At 37.4% G+C, this 20,426-nt stretch overlaps 1 protein-coding gene across 3 annotated transcripts; it reads left to right on the top strand.

Annotated features, from left to right (window-relative positions):
• The first annotated feature begins 76 nt into the window (after positions 1-76).
• TRIM23 (tripartite motif containing 23) lies at positions 77-20,295 on the top strand. Of its 3 annotated transcripts, XM_062512797.1 has the most exons (12): positions 77-169; positions 835-997; positions 5,801-5,803; positions 8,493-8,614; positions 9,292-9,570; positions 10,173-10,355; positions 10,878-11,093; positions 12,137-12,271; positions 14,925-15,054; positions 15,172-15,282; positions 16,699-16,823; positions 17,169-20,295. In XM_062512797.1, the coding sequence occupies exons 1-12, from the start codon at positions 77-79 to the stop codon at positions 17,346-17,348; spliced, it is 1,740 nt and encodes a 579-aa protein (XP_062368781.1). In that variant the 3' UTR covers positions 17,349-20,295. The 3 variants fall into 3 exon arrangements, with proteins under 3 accessions (XP_062368781.1, XP_062368780.1, XP_062368782.1); XM_062512796.1 differs by lacking the exon at positions 5,801-5,803; XM_062512798.1 differs by lacking the exons at positions 77-169; positions 5,801-5,803; positions 15,172-15,282 and having other exon boundaries at positions 636-997.
• Positions 20,296-20,426: the final 131 nt, after the last annotated feature.

The following is a 20,426-nucleotide window of genomic DNA, read 5'->3' on the forward strand; positions in this document are numbered from 1 at the left end:
TTCTGCAGGGCGGTGCCTGCGCCGGTGCCGGCTCCTCGCTCCTTCCTGCGGGCTGCTCCGCTCCGCCCACCCCGAGATGGCGGCCCTGGCTGTAAACAAGGCCGGCCCGGAGGGCGGCCGCGGGCCTGGCGGTGGCGGTGGTCGCGGCCCGGCGGGCGCTGCGGTGAAGGTGAGGCGGCGGCTCGGCCCAGCTCCTGTGGTGTGACGGGCGGTGCCGGCCGAGGATGGGGCACGGGTGGCCTGTGGTACAGGATGTGTCCCTTGCGGTGCCGGGCTTATGGATTGGTTTGGGGTTTTTACTTTCTGTATAACCATCAGTTTTACTTTTCGTTTATAGCTTGAGATGTTTCGGCCCGCAACTGTTTGCTCGCCCTAGCTCGGTGCTGCGTTTGTAGCTTGCTAAGTGGCTCACTTGGTATGACTGACCTCTTTCTGAGCATCAGCTGAGAGGGGAAACCCCACCGGCCATCTCTCTGCTCTGGCAGGGTCTTGTTAGCTGCTTCCTTTCCCTGCGGGGATGTTTCTGCTGCTTGTGCCTCTTGACCAGTAGGCTTGTCTTATGGCAATGTATTAAATGAAGTGAGTAAGAACTAGTGGTGGTCAGGCAGGATGCTGAGGAGTTGAAATGTTCTGTTTGTGTCTATTTTTTTATTTACTTTTTTAAAAATCGATGGTATGGTCATTAGTTGTGTGCATAAAGCAAAATTACTGACTCATCTGCTGAGCATGCATGATTGCATGAACGTCTGTAAAATAAACTGTCATATGGCTTACTGTGTGAATTTTTGCTTTTTTATTAGCTGAAAACCAAATATGGTATTTTTTAACTTACAGGTTCTTGAGTGTGGGGTCTGTGAAGATGTATTTTCTTTGCAAGGGGACAAAGTTCCCCGTCTGCTTTTGTGTGGCCATACTGTCTGCCATGACTGTCTTACCCGCCTTCCCCTCCACGGCAGAGCAGTTCGTTGTCCTTTTGATCGACAAGTTACTGAACTAGGTAAGAAAATAAGAAGTTTGACGGTTTTGAAACATGTCAGTCAAGGATGTCTAGAGGATAATGCTAGACTTAGTGTCCTAGTGCTTGATTTAGTGATGATATTTCCAAGTAATGAATGTGGAGTAAGAACAAGAAAGTAAAGATGTTGCCTTTATGTTCTTGAACCTGGGCTTGCACACTTTATACCCGGACATCTTCTTGTACATCTATATTTACTCCATTTAACATTTCTCGATTGAGTGTTAGTTTCCTGTTGTCATAAATACTAAACCCATGCAGCTGAATAGGTAGCTTTTTTGACACATTTGTCTGAATACATTATGAAGTGATCTAGAAGGAAGGATCAGTGATAACAAATGTGACTTTTACAGTTTCTCCAGAATAAGAATTACCTAGTCAACATGGGGTTATAGAGAAGACAAGATATCAGAGTAAGTAAAAGAACTTACTAATAGAACTGGCTCCAGCAGTTTTGAATAGCACTTGAGGAAAAAGAAACCTGTTGAAAGGAGAACCTTTAGAAAAGGACATCTCTAATCTGGCATACCATGAAAGAAATATTTAGGTATCAAATTCACTTGACTTGCTGTATGAGAATCTGCTAGGAATATTGAGGCACTCTGCAGGATGTTCTTGTGAAGATAGAAATCAGGAAAAGAAATATTAGTCTCATATGAAAGAGGGGTTTGTTTTCTGGGCAGAAAGAGATGGTAAAGTATGAGAATCATGAATGATTGCCAGTCTAGTAGTGTGGCTAAAACTAATGATTTGTTTGATTTGTTATCTGTGACTGTACAGCTACACATTATTTCTTAAACTATGCTTTTAGAGGGAGAAAATGTTAGAGCAATTGAGAGAAAATGTAGACAATACTCAGTCCTCTTGTTATGAAACATTTTTGTCTAAGACCATTGCATTTTTTATTGTGATGGGGAACTTGTTGCTTCTTAGTTTTTATTATGTGGTTTTTCCCAGGCATCTGAAAAGATCCTATCATATTTTTTCAGCATGTTTAATGTTTGGTGAAAAGCAAGCTTTACAAAAGCATTTACAATTCTTTGAGTTTTTTGTCTTTCTGAGGAGCTTTGGATGAAATTCAGTGAAATGTTATTAAACCTCCAAATCCCCTACAGTTAGGAAGAAGGATGAAAAGCTTCAGGATCCTTACATATTGAAGATAATAGTTGCATCTTGCTGTCTAACAGTAGAAAGAAGAAGGATGCACTGTGAACAGTTGTTCACGAAAGTAATTGGTAGAAAGTCTTTGCAAAACAGCTTGAAAATAAAAATACTTCTTGGCGAATAAAAGTTTTGCCTAGTGATCTGAGGCAGGGGGTGGTCATAGGCACTTTTAGTCTTTCCATATCCCAACACCCTTGACACATATTACTAGTTCTAGGATATAAAACCAGAATATTTTGTGGAGTGCAGCTCATCTTGGCCCCTCTTTGAGACATCTGTATGTTTACTACCTTGTTCTAATCACCTAGTAGCCGCTCCTATTGGTTAAATTTGCTGCACTTGTAGTCTTATTTTTGTTCTAGAGCTTAGGAGTCTGGAGGGACAACTCAGGGCCAGGAGAACTTTTCACCCTTCCCTCCCCTCCATTTGAGGATATAAGAAAGTGAGCTCCATATTCACCCTATTGTCATTCTGCAATTTAATGAAATAATGTTCTCTAGTCTAAGAGAGCTGTTTAGTATCTAAATCACGTTTATAGGACCACTGCCAAGAGAAAATTCTATTGGAAGACCAGCTGCAAAATTAGGACATAAAGCTACCTGTGTTGAACACAGTTTGTTAATCAATAATTATGGATTCTGTGGAAACTTTTAGTTGGACTGCAGTAATCTATGGTTTCTTTTTTTTCCTTTGCACTTATTACAAAGCGCCTAATACTATATTTATCCACGTTTTCCTGTGTGATCTTGCAAACTTTTTGAAATAAATACTGGAGGATCTGTATATGGGTAGATGTACTCTTTTGGAACTGGACTCTCAGCTTAAATTTATAGGGCTGTCTCTTCTTTCTATACATAATTGTATGTGAAATCAGGGTTAGAAGTACTTTGTGGATCAGAGTTTTTGGAATCACGTTCTGCAGCTGAAAATTGAAATGTTGTTTATGTGCTTAGCAAAATGGTGCAATTTAAAAGTTTGATTTTAAAAATTTTGAAATCATATATTCTGGAGATTGTTGATTCAGACAGTTTCTGTGCGGGAAAGTCCAATAAATGGTGTCTGTAGAAAAAGAGGCTCCTCTCAAAGATTTTCCTTAAAGTATGTCAATTTGGGAGAAGATGCAAATAATTTCATGTAAACTGTTTTCTCTCTTCCTTTGTTGAATTACTGGTTATTTTTGGCTGGGTTTTTCTGGCTTTTTTTGTTTTGTGTGTGTGTGTGTTTGTTTGTTTGTTTAATTTATACACTGACCAGGGTATTTTTATGAAAAATCTGCTTATGTTACAGCTTTGGAGTTTATCTACCATTACAGCAGAGCTGAAACAATTTTCTATCATTAAAACTTGTTCACAGAGAAATGTGGGTAATGGCATCCTTCATGTAATCCTTCTGATTGCTTACATTTACACATGCCTTTGCTTTTGTTGGAGTGCCAAGCTGAAACTTAAAAATACTGTGCAAGAAAATGCAGATGAACATTCTCTCAAATCTGTTTAGACATTTAGACAAAAGTTGTTTCTTTTTCCTTTTCATTATTTATACTTTTGCAGTCAAGATTCATGCTTTTGAAATTGAAATTTGTATTGTTAACTGGAGTCAGTCTTAATACCTTTGCTCTGTCACTATCTCATTTCTGGCTGACAGATTTCCTGCTATTCATGTCTTCTTGTGAGATGGCAGTCAGAATGTGTAATGATTTTTGTAATGGGCACAAACATTCTTTGTAAGCACAAGGATGAGATCACCAGACTCTCCTACATTTGTGATCAAAGCAGAATTTGAGGTAAAGTTTGACAGAGTAAATGGATGTATTTTCACAACTCATCCTTTAGTGATTTTAAATGTAAAATAAATACTTGGCCAGTTGTGTTGAAAATGTGTAGGTCAAGTACCTAAACATTTTATAGGTAGATTTAGAGTAAAAAGGACAAAAGTCCCATTTTTGCAAATATGTAAACTTTATGATAGATACCAGTGAAATGAGACATGGCTTTTTTAATGAATATGGATACTTATGGCAAGGTAATCCACCTAGCTGATCTGGGGAAGCCAGTTGATGTGATCTTTTTGGATTTCAGTAAAGTTTTCAGTACTGTCTCTCACAGTGTCCAAATGTACACAAACTGTCCAGCACACAGCTGGATTGGGACATCGTGTCATGGGAGAGCAGCTGGCTCATGGGTCAGACACAAGGGGTGACAGTGAATGGGGTGACATCAGGATGGGGACCTGTCCCTAGGGGGGTTCACGGGGCTCCGCCTTAGGCTCTGTGGTCTTCAGCATTTCATAAATGATTGAGTGCAGGGCTGGGAGGGATACAGAGGTCACGGATGGTACAAAACTGGGATGAGCTGTTGACTCCCCCCAGGCTGGGAGGTTCTGCAGAGAGGGCTGGGCAATCACCAATCTTAGGAAGTTCAAGAGTTAGGGCAAGTGCCACGCTCTGCACCTGGGATAGGACAACCTTGGATGTACAGACAGAAGGGAATGAGAGGCTGGAGAGCAGTGCCATGGAAAGGACCTGGGGTTCTGGTCCGTGGCAGGTTGAACATGAGCCAGCAGTGCCCTGGCAGCCAGGAGGGCCAAGCGTGTCCTGGGGGCAAGGGAGGGGATTGTCAGTGCTGCAGTGCAAGAAGGACAGTGCTAGAGAGTGTCCAGTGGAGGGCATGAAGATGGTGAAGAGCCTTGAGGGGAAGCCGTGTGAGGAGTGGCTGAGGTCACTTGGTCTGTTCAGCCTGGAGGAGACTGAGGGGAGACCCCATCACAACCACAACTTCCTCGTGAGGGGAAGAGCAGGGGCAGGCAGTGGTCTCTTGTCTCTGGTGAACCGTGACAGGACCCAAGGAAATGGCCTGAAGCTGTGTCAGAGGAGGTTTAGGATGGATATGAGGAAAAGGTTCTTCAACCAGAGGATGGCTGGGCACTGGAACAGTCTCCTCAGGGAAGGGGTGACAGCAGCAGCCTGACAGAGTTCAAGAAGTGTTTGGAGGTTGCTCTTGGACAAACAGTGTGGTCATTGGGAGTGGCCTGTGCAGGGGCAGGAGTCAGACTCAGTGATCCTTGCACATCCCTTTCAACTCAGGATTATTCTGTGATTCTATATTTTATAGTATGCTTAGTGCTTATAAATTCTGTTTTAGTAGATTAAAAGTTAGCCTGTAAGCTTCACTTGTTTTTTAGCTGTGATCAAGACGGACAAGTTACACAATTGCTATTGCTTGTATTGTCAAGTCTCATGATACATAATAGAAAGAATGTAAAAGCCGTGAATCTTTGTTTCTCATGATGTCTTAGAGTTATGAACCAAAAAAGAAATACAGAATAGCTATGGGTTTATGTTTTCTGATCTTCTTGGTTACAATTCAGTAAATTAGGTCTGTTTGGACTTTTTCTTCGATGTTAGACATGGAACAGAACTAACATTATTAAAATCGCATACAGTGTTGTAAACTGAGAGGAGTACTTACTGTCTTCCACATTAAACCTGTGGAAGAAAAGACTTTTGTAAGAAATTCTGTGATGATTTAATAGCTTGTTCCTCTCTCAGCCTTTACCCAGCGTTTGCCTAAAGGCAAAGACAATGTTTGCTTAAAGACTAGGAACCCTAATCTCTTACTTAAGTAGGTTTATCCTTTTGGTACATGTACACCTATTTATACTCAGCTGTTAATGGCTATTGGGATTAGTGGCTAATCTGAAAATAGAAGGTCCATGTTAGTATCAGCAGCTATTATATTGGTGTGCTGTTAACATGACTATTTTATATGCTGTAGAAACTGAAGGTTGTGCACAGTTAGTTTGCTAGATCACTGACTTTAAAAACACTTACTTTTTAAAGCATCTTGATTTATATCTAACTTCAGAATTACTAACCATTGCTTTCATAGGCTCATTTCTGGCAGCTACAAATGCATGGTTGTCCTGGTTTAAAAGACAGCTGTTTGCTAAGGAAAGCAGAAGCTTCCCTTTGGACTGAAAAATGTGATCCTTCCTTCCGATTATTATGATTTTGAAATTAAGGGAGCTCTCAGGCAAAGATATGGGGGTAGGAATAACAGTTCTTTACTAGTATATCTAACAAGACAAACAAGAACAACAACAGCTATGAAATTACCCACAAACAGAGCAGTAACTCAGTCCCAGTCCCTTTCTGGCTGCAGGCACCTTTTCCCTGAGCTGCAGTTCCCGGTGCTGGGGGCGGGCAGGTCCCGCAGAGCTGCAGGAGGGCTGGGGGTGATGGCAGCGCTGTCCCAGGGGGAGAGAGAGATGGAGAGAGCCCTCTGCTCATGGTGTGGGGCCTGGTGCTCAGCAGAGTGATGGATGGTGGCAGGTTACAGCGAGAAGGCAGCAGGGCAGGTTCTGACAGCAGTGAGGATGGCTCCCGGTGCTGGGATGGCAGGGATGGGGCTGAGGCAGTGATCGTCCTTCTTGTCCGAACTCCACGGGGGAAATGGGCCGAGCCAGAGCCTTCTGTCTGCTCTTCTGGATGTTTGAATCTCGCGGGGCTTTCCTTCCTCTCTTCCCCTCCCCCCCCCCCACCTTGTCACCAGGGCCCAGTCAACAGGTATCTTATTATGACAATGGGGAAAATTCCACAGAGGGAAAAGGGAGAGAACCAACCCCCAACAATGGTCTTTAATAGTAAGTACATTTTTTTAAACAGGTTATCAGTGTTGTTTTGGCCACCCACTGAGAGTGTTGGAGGATAAAATAGTTTAAATGCTCCCCTTTATAGATATAAGAAAACAGTATCATCCATTTACTGCCTTTAATCCATGAGGTGCATAAATTCTCAGTGGCGAAATTCAAAATGGGGTATTACAGTCTATAGTTTAAACTGTGAGGAAGATGGACTAATGAAGAAAGTTTCATGAAGTTAAACTGGAAGCTACATAAAGAAGGAGGTATTCAGTGTGGTTAGTGACTGGATATTTCTCATAACTGTAATTGTTGTCTGTCTAGTCACTTAGAAGTGCACTCTCACTGTAATGATAAATCACAGTCTATGGTGTGTTTGGTATATCTCCATATTGAAAAAGTAAAAATGTCTGTAAAAGATCCATGAGATGACACTGAATTCCAGAAGGATCAAGGGCACATACTCCTACTAGACTGCCACAGGGCAGTATAATATAGGAGTTAGGAAACAACGTGGGATAACTGGGCAATTCAAGTAGTCTGGGCTCTTTGGGAAAACATGTGGGAATACTATTTCCATGAGTTCATCTAGATAGCTGGTGTGTCACATGCAGCAGCTGAAATGCAGAAGTTTTGTTGGCATATAAGGAAACAATTTTAACTGTAAGAGTAACCAGGCTCTGCCACAGGTTGCCCTGAGTGGTGATAGCATTACCTTCCTTGGAGATCTTCAGAAGATGCTTGGGTGTGGTCCTGGGCAACCAGCTCTAGGCAGCCTTGGCAAAGAGATAAAGAGGACCCTCCCAACTTCAACAATTTTGTGGTTTTGTTACAATTAAAAAGTAATGATCTAGTGTTTAAAGATGATGCTTGATCTCTTGAGCACTGTTTTCCTTGCAATAGAGAAAATGTCATTAAATTTATGACAGTTACACTAAAAAAAGTCAAGGGATAACAATTCCTTGGAGAGGCAACCACTAAGGTTCTCATATGCTATGTGGTCTATGCATTTACCATTTAGCAGCAGTTATTGGGATGCAGTTCTGATTTTGCTTCTCAACTCGTTGCTTCATATTAACTTCTGCAAAATCAGGATCATACAGGAGTAGACATGAATTTCTGCTTTGCTCTAGGTAGTATGAGTGATCTTCCATTTTATCAAGTAGTGTCGTACCTTGTGTTTTCTTTCTGAATATTTTAACTCTTAATTAGATTTTGCTGGCATGAGATCTGCAATTGGTGTTGCATCCTTTGATACAGGGAGTAGAGAATTCTTCATGGCTTCCATTAGTACGGTAGAAATGTTCACTATACTCCTGAAAACAATAATTTTTATGATGCACAGTGTTTGTGTGTTCCTTGTATTCTTTAATTGTGAACTATTTTACAAGTATTTTTACTAAGTTTCTCTATATTTTTAATACTCTTGGCATCTTTTAAGTAGGGAAAATCTGTGTAAATATTAAATGGCTCAATGATAGAAGGAAGGAAGAAGGTAGAGTGAGTTTCCAGAAAAAAAACGCTAGAAAAAATACAACTACTAATATTAATGTAGTTGATGTGCTCTTCGTCCTAGTCAAAATCTCAATTGTAGTTTGTGGAATTTCTCAAAATTATATGTGCTTGAGATTTTCCTTCCTCTCCTCCCCTTTGTTTAACTCTTCATCAAAAATAGGAGATTCTGGTGTCTGGGGATTGAAAAAGAACTTTGCTTTGTTGGAACTCTTGGAACGGTTGCAGAATGGACCTGCTGGGCAATATGGGACAGCTGAAGAAGGCATTGGTCTATCTGGAGAGGTACTGAGTTTTAAACAAAGAAACAACAATTAAAGTTACATTTGCTAGAAGTTATCTGTAAATAGGAAAAAGATTTAAAATCAGTTCTTTGCCAAATGTAATTTCGCCAATAATACTGTTCTTCCAGTAGGATCTAGTATTAAGGCTTAAGTTAGTTGTTCATTATTAAATGCTAACTAGTACTTGACTAAAGCAGAATAAACTGGTATTAATAAACATGCATACTATTTCCCTCTTTTTTTATGCCTTTAGGATTTTTAGAAAAGGTTGTTCATTTTCATATTTTAGTTTTAGTCACATAACCAGTTTCTGAAACTCCTTAGGAATTCCTCTTACAGACTTCAGCTATTCTTGTCAAGAGTTGCCTTTTATAGTCATTTTATTCTGTCATATAAGACTTCATTACCAAAACTAGCTGCTTTTATCATTTCAGTATTAACAGCTGGTGTGCAACATATCTTGCACTGAAGCTTGGATTTATAGAATCACTGAATGCTCTAAACTTCTGTTTTCAAAAAGTTTATAGAAAACTTATAATCAAGTTTCAAAGTAGCCTCAATATTTCTCAGTGTATAACTTTTAAAGAAAGCTTATACTGTTGACAAGTCTTCTGATTTTTCCTTCATTGTTGGGATTAAGTGTTAACCACTTCAGTTTTGCCTGTTTTTCATTGTTAGAGTATCATTCGTTGCGATGAAGATGAAGCCCACGTTGCATCTGTGTATTGCACTGTTTGTGCCACTCACCTGTGTGCAGACTGTTCCCAGCTTACTCATTCTACTAAGACTCTAGCGAAGCACAGGCGTGTACCTCTTGCTGATAAGCCTCACGAGAAGACGATGTGCTCCCAACACCAAGTGCATGCCATTGAGTTTGTTTGTTTAGAAGAGGGCTGTCAGGCGAGTCCTCTCATGTGTTGTGTCTGCAAAGAGTATGGAAAGCATCAAGGTCATAAGGTACTGCTAGTAATTAATTTCTAGTCGTGCCATGGGGTGGCTTGCATAATTATTTATCCAATTAAACTACAAAAGGTTGTCAAGAAAGGAGGATAGATTCTTACTATGTTCATCCTAGTTTTATTTTCGCTTCATGTCAGATAGTTGCGGTGGTAAAAGAAAGAAAAAAAAATTCTAAAAACTCGATGAGTTACTAATGTCTGTATTTATATGAAGAAGGGCAGTCCCTTTATCTGCTGCTTTTCTGAACTTTTCATAACATTGGGCCACCAGTTTTAAAAGCTGTTTTCATATGATATCACATACATATCACATCACTGGTACAATCCTTTTTTTATAATAAATTATGATAAACAGACAAGGTTTTTTTTTTTTTTTAAGTTGTGTGATTGCTAGATGTCTGAGTTAGTTTTAGCATAATCTGTAAGTCCTGACTGTATTTTTAAATTGCAAGATGGTTTTAAGTTCCTGTTTGGCTTTACTGTATGTATGTGTATATGCCCATATACTTGCACATGTATATTAAATATGTAGTAAAATAGAAAATATTATTAAGGAACATTGTTATGATTGATGTTTAATATGCTGCTTTTAATTAATAGCATTCTGTCTTGGAACCAGAAGCAAACCAGATTCGTGCATCCATTTTGGACATGGCTCACTGTATACGAACTTTCACAGAAGAAATCTCAGATTATTCCAGAAAATTAGTTGGAATTGTTCAGCATATAGAAGGAGGAGAGCAAATAGTTGAAGATGGAGTTGGAATGGCCCATACTGAACATGTATGCTTTTTAAACATTTTTATTTCTCACACATGAACAGATTCTTGGCTTTTCTGTAATAACCAGGATAAGGACTTTCTTTGAAAATTATGCATAGGTTTTATAGCACAAGACTTTCAGGTCTGTTATCTAGCAAGTCAGTATTAAGGTCAGCAGATAGAAGGAAACTTGTGTGTTACAATGTTTTTAGGCTACCTGAAAATATGGAGGAAGTAGGAAAAGTTTTATAACTGCTAGTGTACAGATGATGTATGTTCTCAGGTGATATAATACTATTGAGGCTTTTTTCCCTGGTCATGTTTAGTGTGTTGTCTATACATTCAAACGAGCAACTGGATTATAGGAATAACTTCTATAACTGTTTTGGTATTATATAGAAAGTCTTATAGCCCTAACTGGGACTTGAACTTTGATGTAGCCAAGCAGATGCAAAAATAAATTAGAATCTAGAATAAAATTTAAAATTTGCTTTTGGAATCAACTGGTGTCCTTAATCTCTTGGATCTCTTGCTGCAACACTAGGTACCAGGAACTGCAGAGAATGCTCGCTCATGTGTCCGAGCCTATTTTTCTGATCTTCATGAAACCCTTTGTCGTCAGGAGGAAATGGCTCTTAGTGTTGTTGATGCTCATGTGAGAGAGAAGTTGATTTGGCTTAGGCAACAGCAAGAAGACATGACCATTCTCCTGTCACAGGTTTCAACAGCTTGCCTTCACTGTGAAAAGACTTTACAACAGGTAGGTTGGCAAGTGACCTGTAGCATATGGCAAAATACATGTAACCATAAATTAAATTGAGACTACAAAAAAGAGGTTAGATGATACTCTGCATATACTTTCTTATAAGATTAAAACAATCATGATATAACATGGATTTTATTACAAGGGAGTATTAGGCAAAGATAATCAGTACAAAAGTGTAGAGTCCACCAGTTGCTGGAAACCCTGTGGCATGACTTTTCTGGAGTGCTTTCTGATATTAGTGGGAAGGCAGGACAAGACTGAAGCAGAAAAAGAAAAAAGCCTACAGAATTTATTTGGAAGGATTTTACAGTTGCAATTACAAGTATAGATGTTTGAAGCTAGTTGTCATAGATGGCTAGTAGGAAAATTTGTTTTAGGATTAAATCACTTTCAATAGCACTTGTAATGAGGATAATTCAACATTGTAAATGTGTGAAGAAAGTGGCTATTTGAGACTTTCTGACTGATCCCTTATTTATTCAGTTTAATGATAGGAAAAGGTAAATAGTATGTGTAGCAAGTAGTAAACTGAGGGTGAAAAGCTACTTCATTAATGTGTTACTTGTACTTCTTTTTTCCAGATTTGCTTAGAACTTTTGTTTGGTTGTGTAGTCAGGTTTTACTGTACAAATGTTCCAATCATGAATGGGTGGATACTAATATTTTCCTCTTTAGTGTGTTGCTGTATGCTGCAAAAGAGTAGCTCTGTTCCATCTGTTTGAATGATTGATGAAAAATATATTCTTTATATGTTACATTATTATTATTGTTTCTTACAATTTATATTACTCTTAGGTGGCTCATAAAGATAGCTTGTTGTGTTTTTTTAACCTGCAGAACTAAGTGTTAAGGAAAACTGTTAAGATATTAATATTTGTATTGAAATTTTAAATAAATCTATTTTGAACTGTTAATTTCTTGAAGTAGATTCTTTCTCTTTAAAATGCCTTCTTTCTAGAATTATGTTTATATTGTATTTAGGGTATTTTCAAGTAAATTACTAAAGGAAAGGCATGCTTTTTCCTTTGTTTGTTTAGGATGACTGCAGGGTGGTGTTGGCCAAACAGGAAATTACAAGATTGCTGGAGACATTACAGAAACAGCAGCAGCAGTTCACAGAACTTGCAGATCACGTACAACTAGATGCCAGCATACCAGTCACTTTTACAAAGGTATTTTTAATCTTGTGGAAGTACAGCTATCCACTTTATGATGAAGTCCCAAACCTAATGTAAAATAAAGCAGGAATAATATATGTACATTATGATGCTGTATTTGTTGCAACAAGTTGAAGCAATTCAGTATCAGTTAGAGCCACAGTGTCTTATCACCTGATGATTGCAGTTTGGTATTTGAGCAACAAACCACTGTGCTGCTGTAATTAGAGTGAGAAATGTTCTTTTGATATTGACCATATCAGTAACTTTGCTTGAACATGAGCTGTTTTCTTTTAAATAAGTTGAATAGCATATGTGAGTCCTAGAAGCACCTTTCTTTGGAAACATATCTGATCATTTCCTGAAAGTTGCTCACCTATTTTAAATGCAGTACTACTATTATAACTCTCAGTTTATCACATTCCAAAAAAATTATTACTTTCAGTTCATTAAAGAGTAGTTTCTTTTACAGTTGCTTTGTATTCACTGATAACTTAAACATGGTTCATCTTCTGAGTAGGTTTGGGTTTTATTGCTTCAATATAATTTCAGTACTACTTTCTTTGAAAGGGATGAAATTATTTAAAGTTTGATAATGATACTTCTATTTGGTGTATTTATATGGTATTTATTTTTTATGATACTTTCCTCTTAGGAAAATAACAGTTTGAAACTCGAGGAGCAAGAAGTACTTTGATGTATGGGTTTTTTGGTTCTGAATGGGTGAAAGGGGATCTATTGTTACTGAGACAAAAATGAGAATTCAACTGTAGCTGTTGAACCACTTACTGAAAGGAAATTAATGCTTCCCTAGGGATTCTGTGTCAGTTCTTGCTGACTTGAGAAATTAGATTTCTTCAAAATAAGTGATTCTGTAACCTCAGTATTTTTGATTTTCCATGTTAATACAATATTTTCACTTCTGCCTGTCTCTTCCCTATTCAGTAGAGACCAGAGCTGGTAGAGCCAAGGAAATCTCTTCTGCAAACTCTCATTATTCCATTAATGAAGCAGTAATCACATTTCACAGATGAAGAATTGCTGAATCAGAGGGCATTTTGAATGTCTGGTTTTGGCTTTCAGAGCTATTTATATGACTTGGAAAATTTTGTTTATGAATTTCTGAGCATTTGTAAAGAGTGACAGCAGCCAGCTAAGGTGTTACAGGAAGCATAAAATAGGCTTGGGGGACCCTGAAGACTTGGTGTTCTCTTGTAACAATTTTTATTTTTATGAAGTCTTCTGAAGGTTAATTTCTGAATTTCAAATGTGCTAAAGCAAGTGTAATTTTTACAGAAACCTCAGCAGCCATGAAAAAATAAGCTGAAAGTAATTCCTTCAGTCTGTTACTTTTTGCTTCCTCACATCTGATACAGCTAAATGTTCTTTCTCAACAGTGTGTTTTCAGATTACCGATCTAAAAATCAGTTATGCTGATGGCCACTATTGTGGCTTGCAGTGAGGTTTATTGTACATGAAAGATCTGGACCTGGCAACAGATATCAGGCAGAAATAAAATCTTCAGATAAAAACCTGTAAATTGTTATTATATTAATGGAAAGGTCTCTCTCAGGAGCTGCCATACACTGAATGCTGCATCTGTTATAAAATGTCAAAAACCATTTCAAATAGTACCAGATCAGAGCAACATTTAATATCCAATCAAAATGTGTGATGGATACCAAATTTCCACTTTATGTACAGTAGTACTGTCAGTTAAGAAAAAAAAATTGCAACAAAAGTTGCTATTCAGAAAACAAGGTGTAGCATGTGATGTGGATGTTTATATGTCCTGTCACACTGGCAATGTGTTGGTCTTACACCAGGAGTTGTTGTAGCGGTTTTGCATTCAGTAGTATTTCTTCTGTAAGAAGAAATAAGAGGCCATGTGGAGTAGGCACAGTGCTGTCTGGATTTTGCAAGAAAACAAATATACTGCCACATAGTTCTGGTGATTGAAACCCTGGTGTTTCATCAAGATAGCAGTTCTAAGTACTTCAAAATGTGTTTTGGGAATACTAATCTCAGCCTATGTGTTTATTTTAGAATTTAAGGTTTGCCATTCGATCACATTGCCAGTGTCGTCTCCATCAATACTTAGCAATATCTTGGTGTGAACTACCAATAGGGAAGTTGATTCTCATTTCTTGTCTCCACGCAAGACTTGGGAGGTTTTGTTTGCTTTTCTCTACTAATAATGTTGCTTTTGCGAAGGGTTGGAGGAGGCTTAGGGTGGAGAGGTAAAGCTATGGAAACTCCAGCAAGGAAGTTGCTCTCTAGGTAGAGGCATTAATAAAGCGGGAAACAAAAGTTTTCTGATCAGAGGACTCTAGTTAATTGCTACAAACAATTCCTCACATGGTCTCAGCCAAGAATGATGAAAGAATTTGAAATTTTATCAAATAGAGACACAGAGTTATTAAACTGGCTGACTTTGTAAAAGACACGTAGTAACTCTGGTCAGGTAGAAGTTACAGGTTGACTACAGAGTTTATTGAATATTTTTTGTTTTATTTTTGCTCTACGTCATTGATTGTGCCTTGTTCTTTTGGATACCATCAATTTAATAATTGTAGAAATGGTGACAGAATACATGTTTTAAACATATGGGTTTTCTAGATTAAATTTCCAAAATTACCTGTTGCTTTATGTATGCTGTTTCTTCCAGGACAACAGGGTACATATTGGACCAAAAATGGAGATTCGGGTTGTTACTTTAGGATTAGATGGAGCTGGCAAAACAACTATTTTGTTTAAGTTAAAGCAAGATGAATTCATGCAGCCAATTCCAACAATAGGTAAGTAGCTACAATTTAAATGTAATAACTTTTCTGAATGTTTGATTTATCCACTGATTTTGGTTATTTTATATTCATACAGAGCAAGACTGTAAAACTTAAATATTTTTATTCCAGGTTTTAACGTTGAAACAGTAGAATACAAGAATTTAAAGTTTACTATTTGGGATGTAGGCGGAAAGCACAAATTGAGGCCTTTGTGGAAACATTATTATCTCAATACGCAAGGTAATACTGGTACAGCTCTTAAAATGCATTTTGTCTTCTAGCTTGTTTCAAAGCCAGAAAGATTATTAATAGAAATAATTTATGACAGTAGAAAGTTGTTCATCTAATGCAAAGTACAGCTGTTAGATTCGTGAGCTAGTGAATTTTAATCCAGTTGGTCAAAGTGTCTACTGCATGATGAAGGTGCATTCTCTATAAATCCATCAGACAGTTCATGGAGCCAAGCAAAATTAGAACCTCTGTTAAATTGGTTCTAGCTGACAACAGACAAGGTACAGCGTCCCAAAGTCTGCATAGTGAGAAGCAGTACTTGCCAGGTATGAAATATAAATAGCAATTGAAAATACTCAGGTTTTAGGAGCCTTTAGATAGCAACTTAAAAAATTCTACCTAGTTCTGTAACTTCTGACTTGCTATTGCAGTGTAGTATCTGTTTATAGACTAGATTACTGAGTATGAAAACATTGATGTATATAGTGCCAACTTAAAAATTCATGTTGTCCTTTTGTAAATCCTGCATAGGTTTTTTCCAGTTCAGAAAGAAATTCCACTTGATTGATTCATTCACAATTATCTAAAATACTTAGGAATTACAAACACAAGCTCACATGTTCCACTTTGTTTCTTATTTCAGCCTTAAATGCAAACTTAAACATTTTAAATTATTCACCTTTTCAAACTTTTAAAGTTTGTGTTTTGGGATTTCTGTTGTCCTCTTAAAACATACTGTGTGAAATAGCATGAAATCATGCCTGCCTTGGAACTGCATGTTGAAGAGAAAGATAAGCAGTTACCCTGGTACATAACTGTAGTATAGGTTAATTTCAGTTTTGGTGTTGGGGTTTTTTTCATCACAGACCACTTGATTTTAAATTCTGTCCTCTAGCTCTGCACTCTTGACTCTCCAGTCTTTCTGGCATCTTAGTTACTCTCTAGTGGATCATAAAATCTAATGCTGCTATGTTGGGTCCTTGGCCATCTTCTCTGGATTGTGTAGTCTGTACTTGAAGCAAGCTGTGCTGATTTGGCTGAACCTGTGAATATTACAGCCCATTAAGGGAAACTGAAACAGCCATATGGGAGTTAATGGAGTATAAATGGATCAAGAAATTATTTAAACTGAGATATTTAATCCATGCATAGTAAACCTAGTTTTAGACCTAAGTAGTTAAAATACATGGCCTTTATATTAGACTAGGAAAAAAATTAAGAGATGTTTTTCCTGTTTTAGGATGAATTCTAGACTTCTGTTTAAAATATAGAAGTATGTTAAGGAATTTTTCAGTTGTCCTGGTTGTGTACTGCTGAGAAACTTCATGTAGAAAGCTTCTAGGAAAAAGGAATTGTGTAAGTTGAAAGCTGATTTTGCAGTTTATATTTGAATATATGTAAAACATTTTACATTTTCTTTCATAGCGGTGGTGTTTGTTGTTGATAGCAGTCACAGAGACAGGGTCAGTGAAGCATATGGTGAACTTGCAAAACTATTAACAGAGAAGGAATTGCGGGATGCCTTGCTCTTGATCTTTGCTAATAAACAGGTACTTGTGATTTAATTTTACTCTTTTCCTCAGCTTTGTCTACCAAATTCATCCCTCTGAGCCCTCTGCTGTGGATAGGGAGTGCTAATGTGGAAAGTATAAAATGTAGATGTTTTCCTTATGTGTAATGCTGGTCAAGTAAATGTTGGTGCTAAGTGTGCTTAGTAGATTGAATAACCAGGTTTTGTTTTTTTTATGGTAACAAGTAGTCAATGCATAAATGTTTGATTTGTCTTTTATGTTTATATAGCTATTTTGTGATTATTGCTTCAGTCTAAGCCAATTAAATGGCTTCAAAGATAATACAGAAGAATAATTGAGTCTTTGTATCTGATTCTCTTGCAGGATGTAGCAGGTGCTCTTCCAGTGGAAGAAATCACAGAACTGTTAAGTCTCCACAAACTCTGCTGTGGCCGTAGCTGGTATATTCAGGGTTGTGATGCCCGAAGTGGTACAGGACTTTATGAAGGATTGGACTGGCTTTCAAGGCAGCTAGTGGCTGCTGGTGTCCTGGATGTGGCTTAACTTCATATCAGCTGCAATTTAATGTTGTAGTTTATGGTTTTGTTTTGTTTGCACGATTTAGGGTGTTGTCACCAGGTCTGCTCTCTGAAGAGGGGATTTTTAGTTTGTGGTTACAAAAAAATATAAACCTTGGTCCTAGACTGGATAATTGGTTGGGTAAACTTGTGTCATTGTAGTGATTTTGAAAGTTGGTACATTTACATTTAGTGGGAATGGAAGAGTGTTGCAAGGATGCCTTGAAATTCCTTTTTGTGATACTGTTACAATTTATTTTTTTTCCCTGATAAAATTTGTATTGGATTTCATGTAATAATTATAATGAGGTTACAATAGTTAATTGGTATTATAAAAATTCTGAGTAGTTTAGAAATGCTTTCCCATGAAACTATTCCAAAATCCATCTCAAGTTTATTAGAATAGCCAGCTCTATTAGTTAGAAATAAATGGTGCTTCTCTTTAATACCAAAAGAATCCATAAATATAAAGGTGACATTGGAACTTACATGCAGCTACACCATGTAAAGAAAATGCTTCCCTTATTATTTATTAACTTCCCAGTTTGTTACAGGAAGGCTGCATAACTGTACAAAGAAAATTCAGAATGGAAAAATGTGTTGCAGAGCAAAGGGGCTGTGGCATTGTTTAGCAACTTGTTTTGTATCTTGGGGACAGGAGTTACTTGGGTTTTTCATGCTGAATTATTTATGGACATACTATGGTGATACTGAGGTGAAAGTGTTATGTGCACACTTGGGGACATAATCTGCCTTTAGAGATTGTTTACTCCTCAAGAAGTCAAATGAAATTTAAATAAAACTTCTTGAAGAAGTAATATGGTGTAATGTCAGTCCTGCTATGTGCTTTTATGTAGAAGTCATCATTCCAGATTAAGGTAGTGGCCTTAAAATATTCAATAACACATCGTAAAACCAGTGTACGCTAATCATAAGTCTTTAGAAGGGTAGATAGTAAAATGTGATATAAACCTTCCATAATTAGATTTTCAGTTTTTACTGTATCTTCTGCATGTCTCCAATGCTTCTATTTTTGAAGATTACTCATTCATAAACCCATGAAATATGGGTGTAGAGCTATTTAAATTTAGAGAAGGTTGCAATGACTTACTTAGTGACATCTTGTTTTCTGCTGGACATGCAACTCTGCAAAACAGTTCCATCTGTCTGGTATACACACCAGAATCTTCTTCCCTTCTCTCTAAGTCCGTGGCCACTGCCAACTGAAGCCACAGTGTGGACCCTCTTCATGTTGATAGAGGAGCTATGACAAATGTAGAGCAGTAGATCAAAACTCTGTGTCATCCTTTTTCTTACTGGAGTAGAGTTTAATCAGGAGAACTAGATAGTGCAAGTGAACAGTGTTGTTTCACAGACATGGAGATATTTTTGCCATGCTGAAAAGTGTTTACCTGTGAGAGCTCTGAACCTCACGTAGCAAAGGAAGTATATCCCATTACCTGTGGCTTTGCTTTCATTGTATTATTAGGAATTTAATGTTGTTTTCCTACTGCATATCTTAGGGAAAGCCAAGAATGTATAAACAAATAATTTAGTGCATTGGCACTTTTCTTCTAGAGGAAGTAATTAATGTAACTGCTTCCTTGTAATGACATTTGTTACTAAAATTTCACATAAATTATATTAAATGCAGCTTCACATTCAGCAAGTCTAATGACTTGAATAATATCTGAAGGAACACTAAGCTTTAAAGTAATTTAATGTTTGTGGTCTTCAATGCCTACACAAGTACACATACTGAGACAAGAGTATTTACTCTTCCTTTAGACATCCTGATAAATTTGGAAATTGTTTATAATGGAGTGAAAGGTGGGGTTTTTACACGCATCAAACTTAAAATTGTTCATCATTCCCAGCCTGTAACTTCTTGCACAATACACAGTTGGTGGCTATAGCTTAAGTATCTTCTTAGCCTGTATTGCAGAGCAACCCCTGACCTAGTTAGGGCTGACTATCCCTTCACAGCTCTTCTTGAAATATGAACAAATTCTGCTGAGTACAGTAGGTACCTTTTCCTGTAGTATTTTTAACAGAAGACATTCATTCTTTAGAAGAATCCTGGTTTAGTTTTATTTTAGCTGGTTTAGGCTTCGATTACACATGCTGCTCAGTGTAGCTCTACTTCAAAACATTCAAGGTGACTAGTTTATATTTTATATAACATTAAATTTGAGGACAGAGAAAAAATTCTCACTCAAACATACACATTTTCAAGTATTTCAAGTACAAGGATTGCTTGTGACACATGGAATGCTGCCATGAAAGTGTTTTTAAATTGAATTTATTTAAGATGACTTGAAGTAAATGTGAAAGTGTTGCATTTGTCTGTGAACTGTTCAGTGTAGAGTGCACTGAGAGGTTTATTTGTATTATACATTAATACAACATATAAACTGCTTCAGTTATAAATGTAAGCTTGTTTCTTCAGTTTTACTGAACTTTAGTTTTTAGTGTACTGACTTACAGAATAAGTAATTGGAATATTTCTTCAACTAGAACTCACTAAAGGAGTGCTAACTGTTTAGAAAGACTGAATTAACTTTTCAAAGGATTTTGATGTAATTTTGAAATTGAGTAAATGCAACATCCAGTGACTGTGTTGTGGCTTTCTTTAAAGAACCTCATGTCAAAATAGTATGTCTAGGCTAAATGAACAGTCATGTTTTGTCACTGTTTCTGTATTCTATCTTCAAAATTATTGTGGACTATGGGAGTCTGATTCTGGGAGTAGATGAGTAGATGTGGATGTTATGTGAAGATTCCTTTAAAGAAAGGGCTCTTTTAATAGAAAAAATTCATGAGCTGCTGCAATTTGCATTTCCCAGAAGATAATTTCTTTTCAATAAAAGTATGTAAAACCTTGAGAACTAATTTAAATAAATTTGCCGTTTCAGTTTTTTTTTTTAAAGTCATCTCAGGATCAAGGTGTGTTACATTTAAATTCCTGTCAAATTTTTATTACTGATCCTATATCTCACTAAAGATAAACTTCATGGTGGTAGCAGTAACTCTTGAGGGAATTAATTTGGTTATCATGCATCAT

The sequence above is a fragment of the Cinclus cinclus genome, chromosome Z (genome assembly GCF_963662255.1).
Source record: "Cinclus cinclus chromosome Z, bCinCin1.1, whole genome shotgun sequence".
NCBI lineage: Eukaryota > Metazoa > Chordata > Aves > Passeriformes > Cinclidae > Cinclus > Cinclus cinclus.

Coding starts and splice junctions, on each gene's coding strand:
- TRIM23 (XM_062512797.1), top strand. CDS start 77: ATGGCGGCCCTGGCTGTAAACAAGGCCGGCCCGGAGGGCGGCCGCGGG. Junction 9,571..10,172: donor GAAAGCATCAAGGTCATAAG/GTACTGCTAGTA, acceptor TTTAATTAATAG/CATTCTGTCTTGGAACCAGA. Junction 15,055..15,171: donor GCAGCCAATTCCAACAATAG/GTAAGTAGCTAC, acceptor TTTTTATTCCAG/GTTTTAACGTTGAAACAGTA.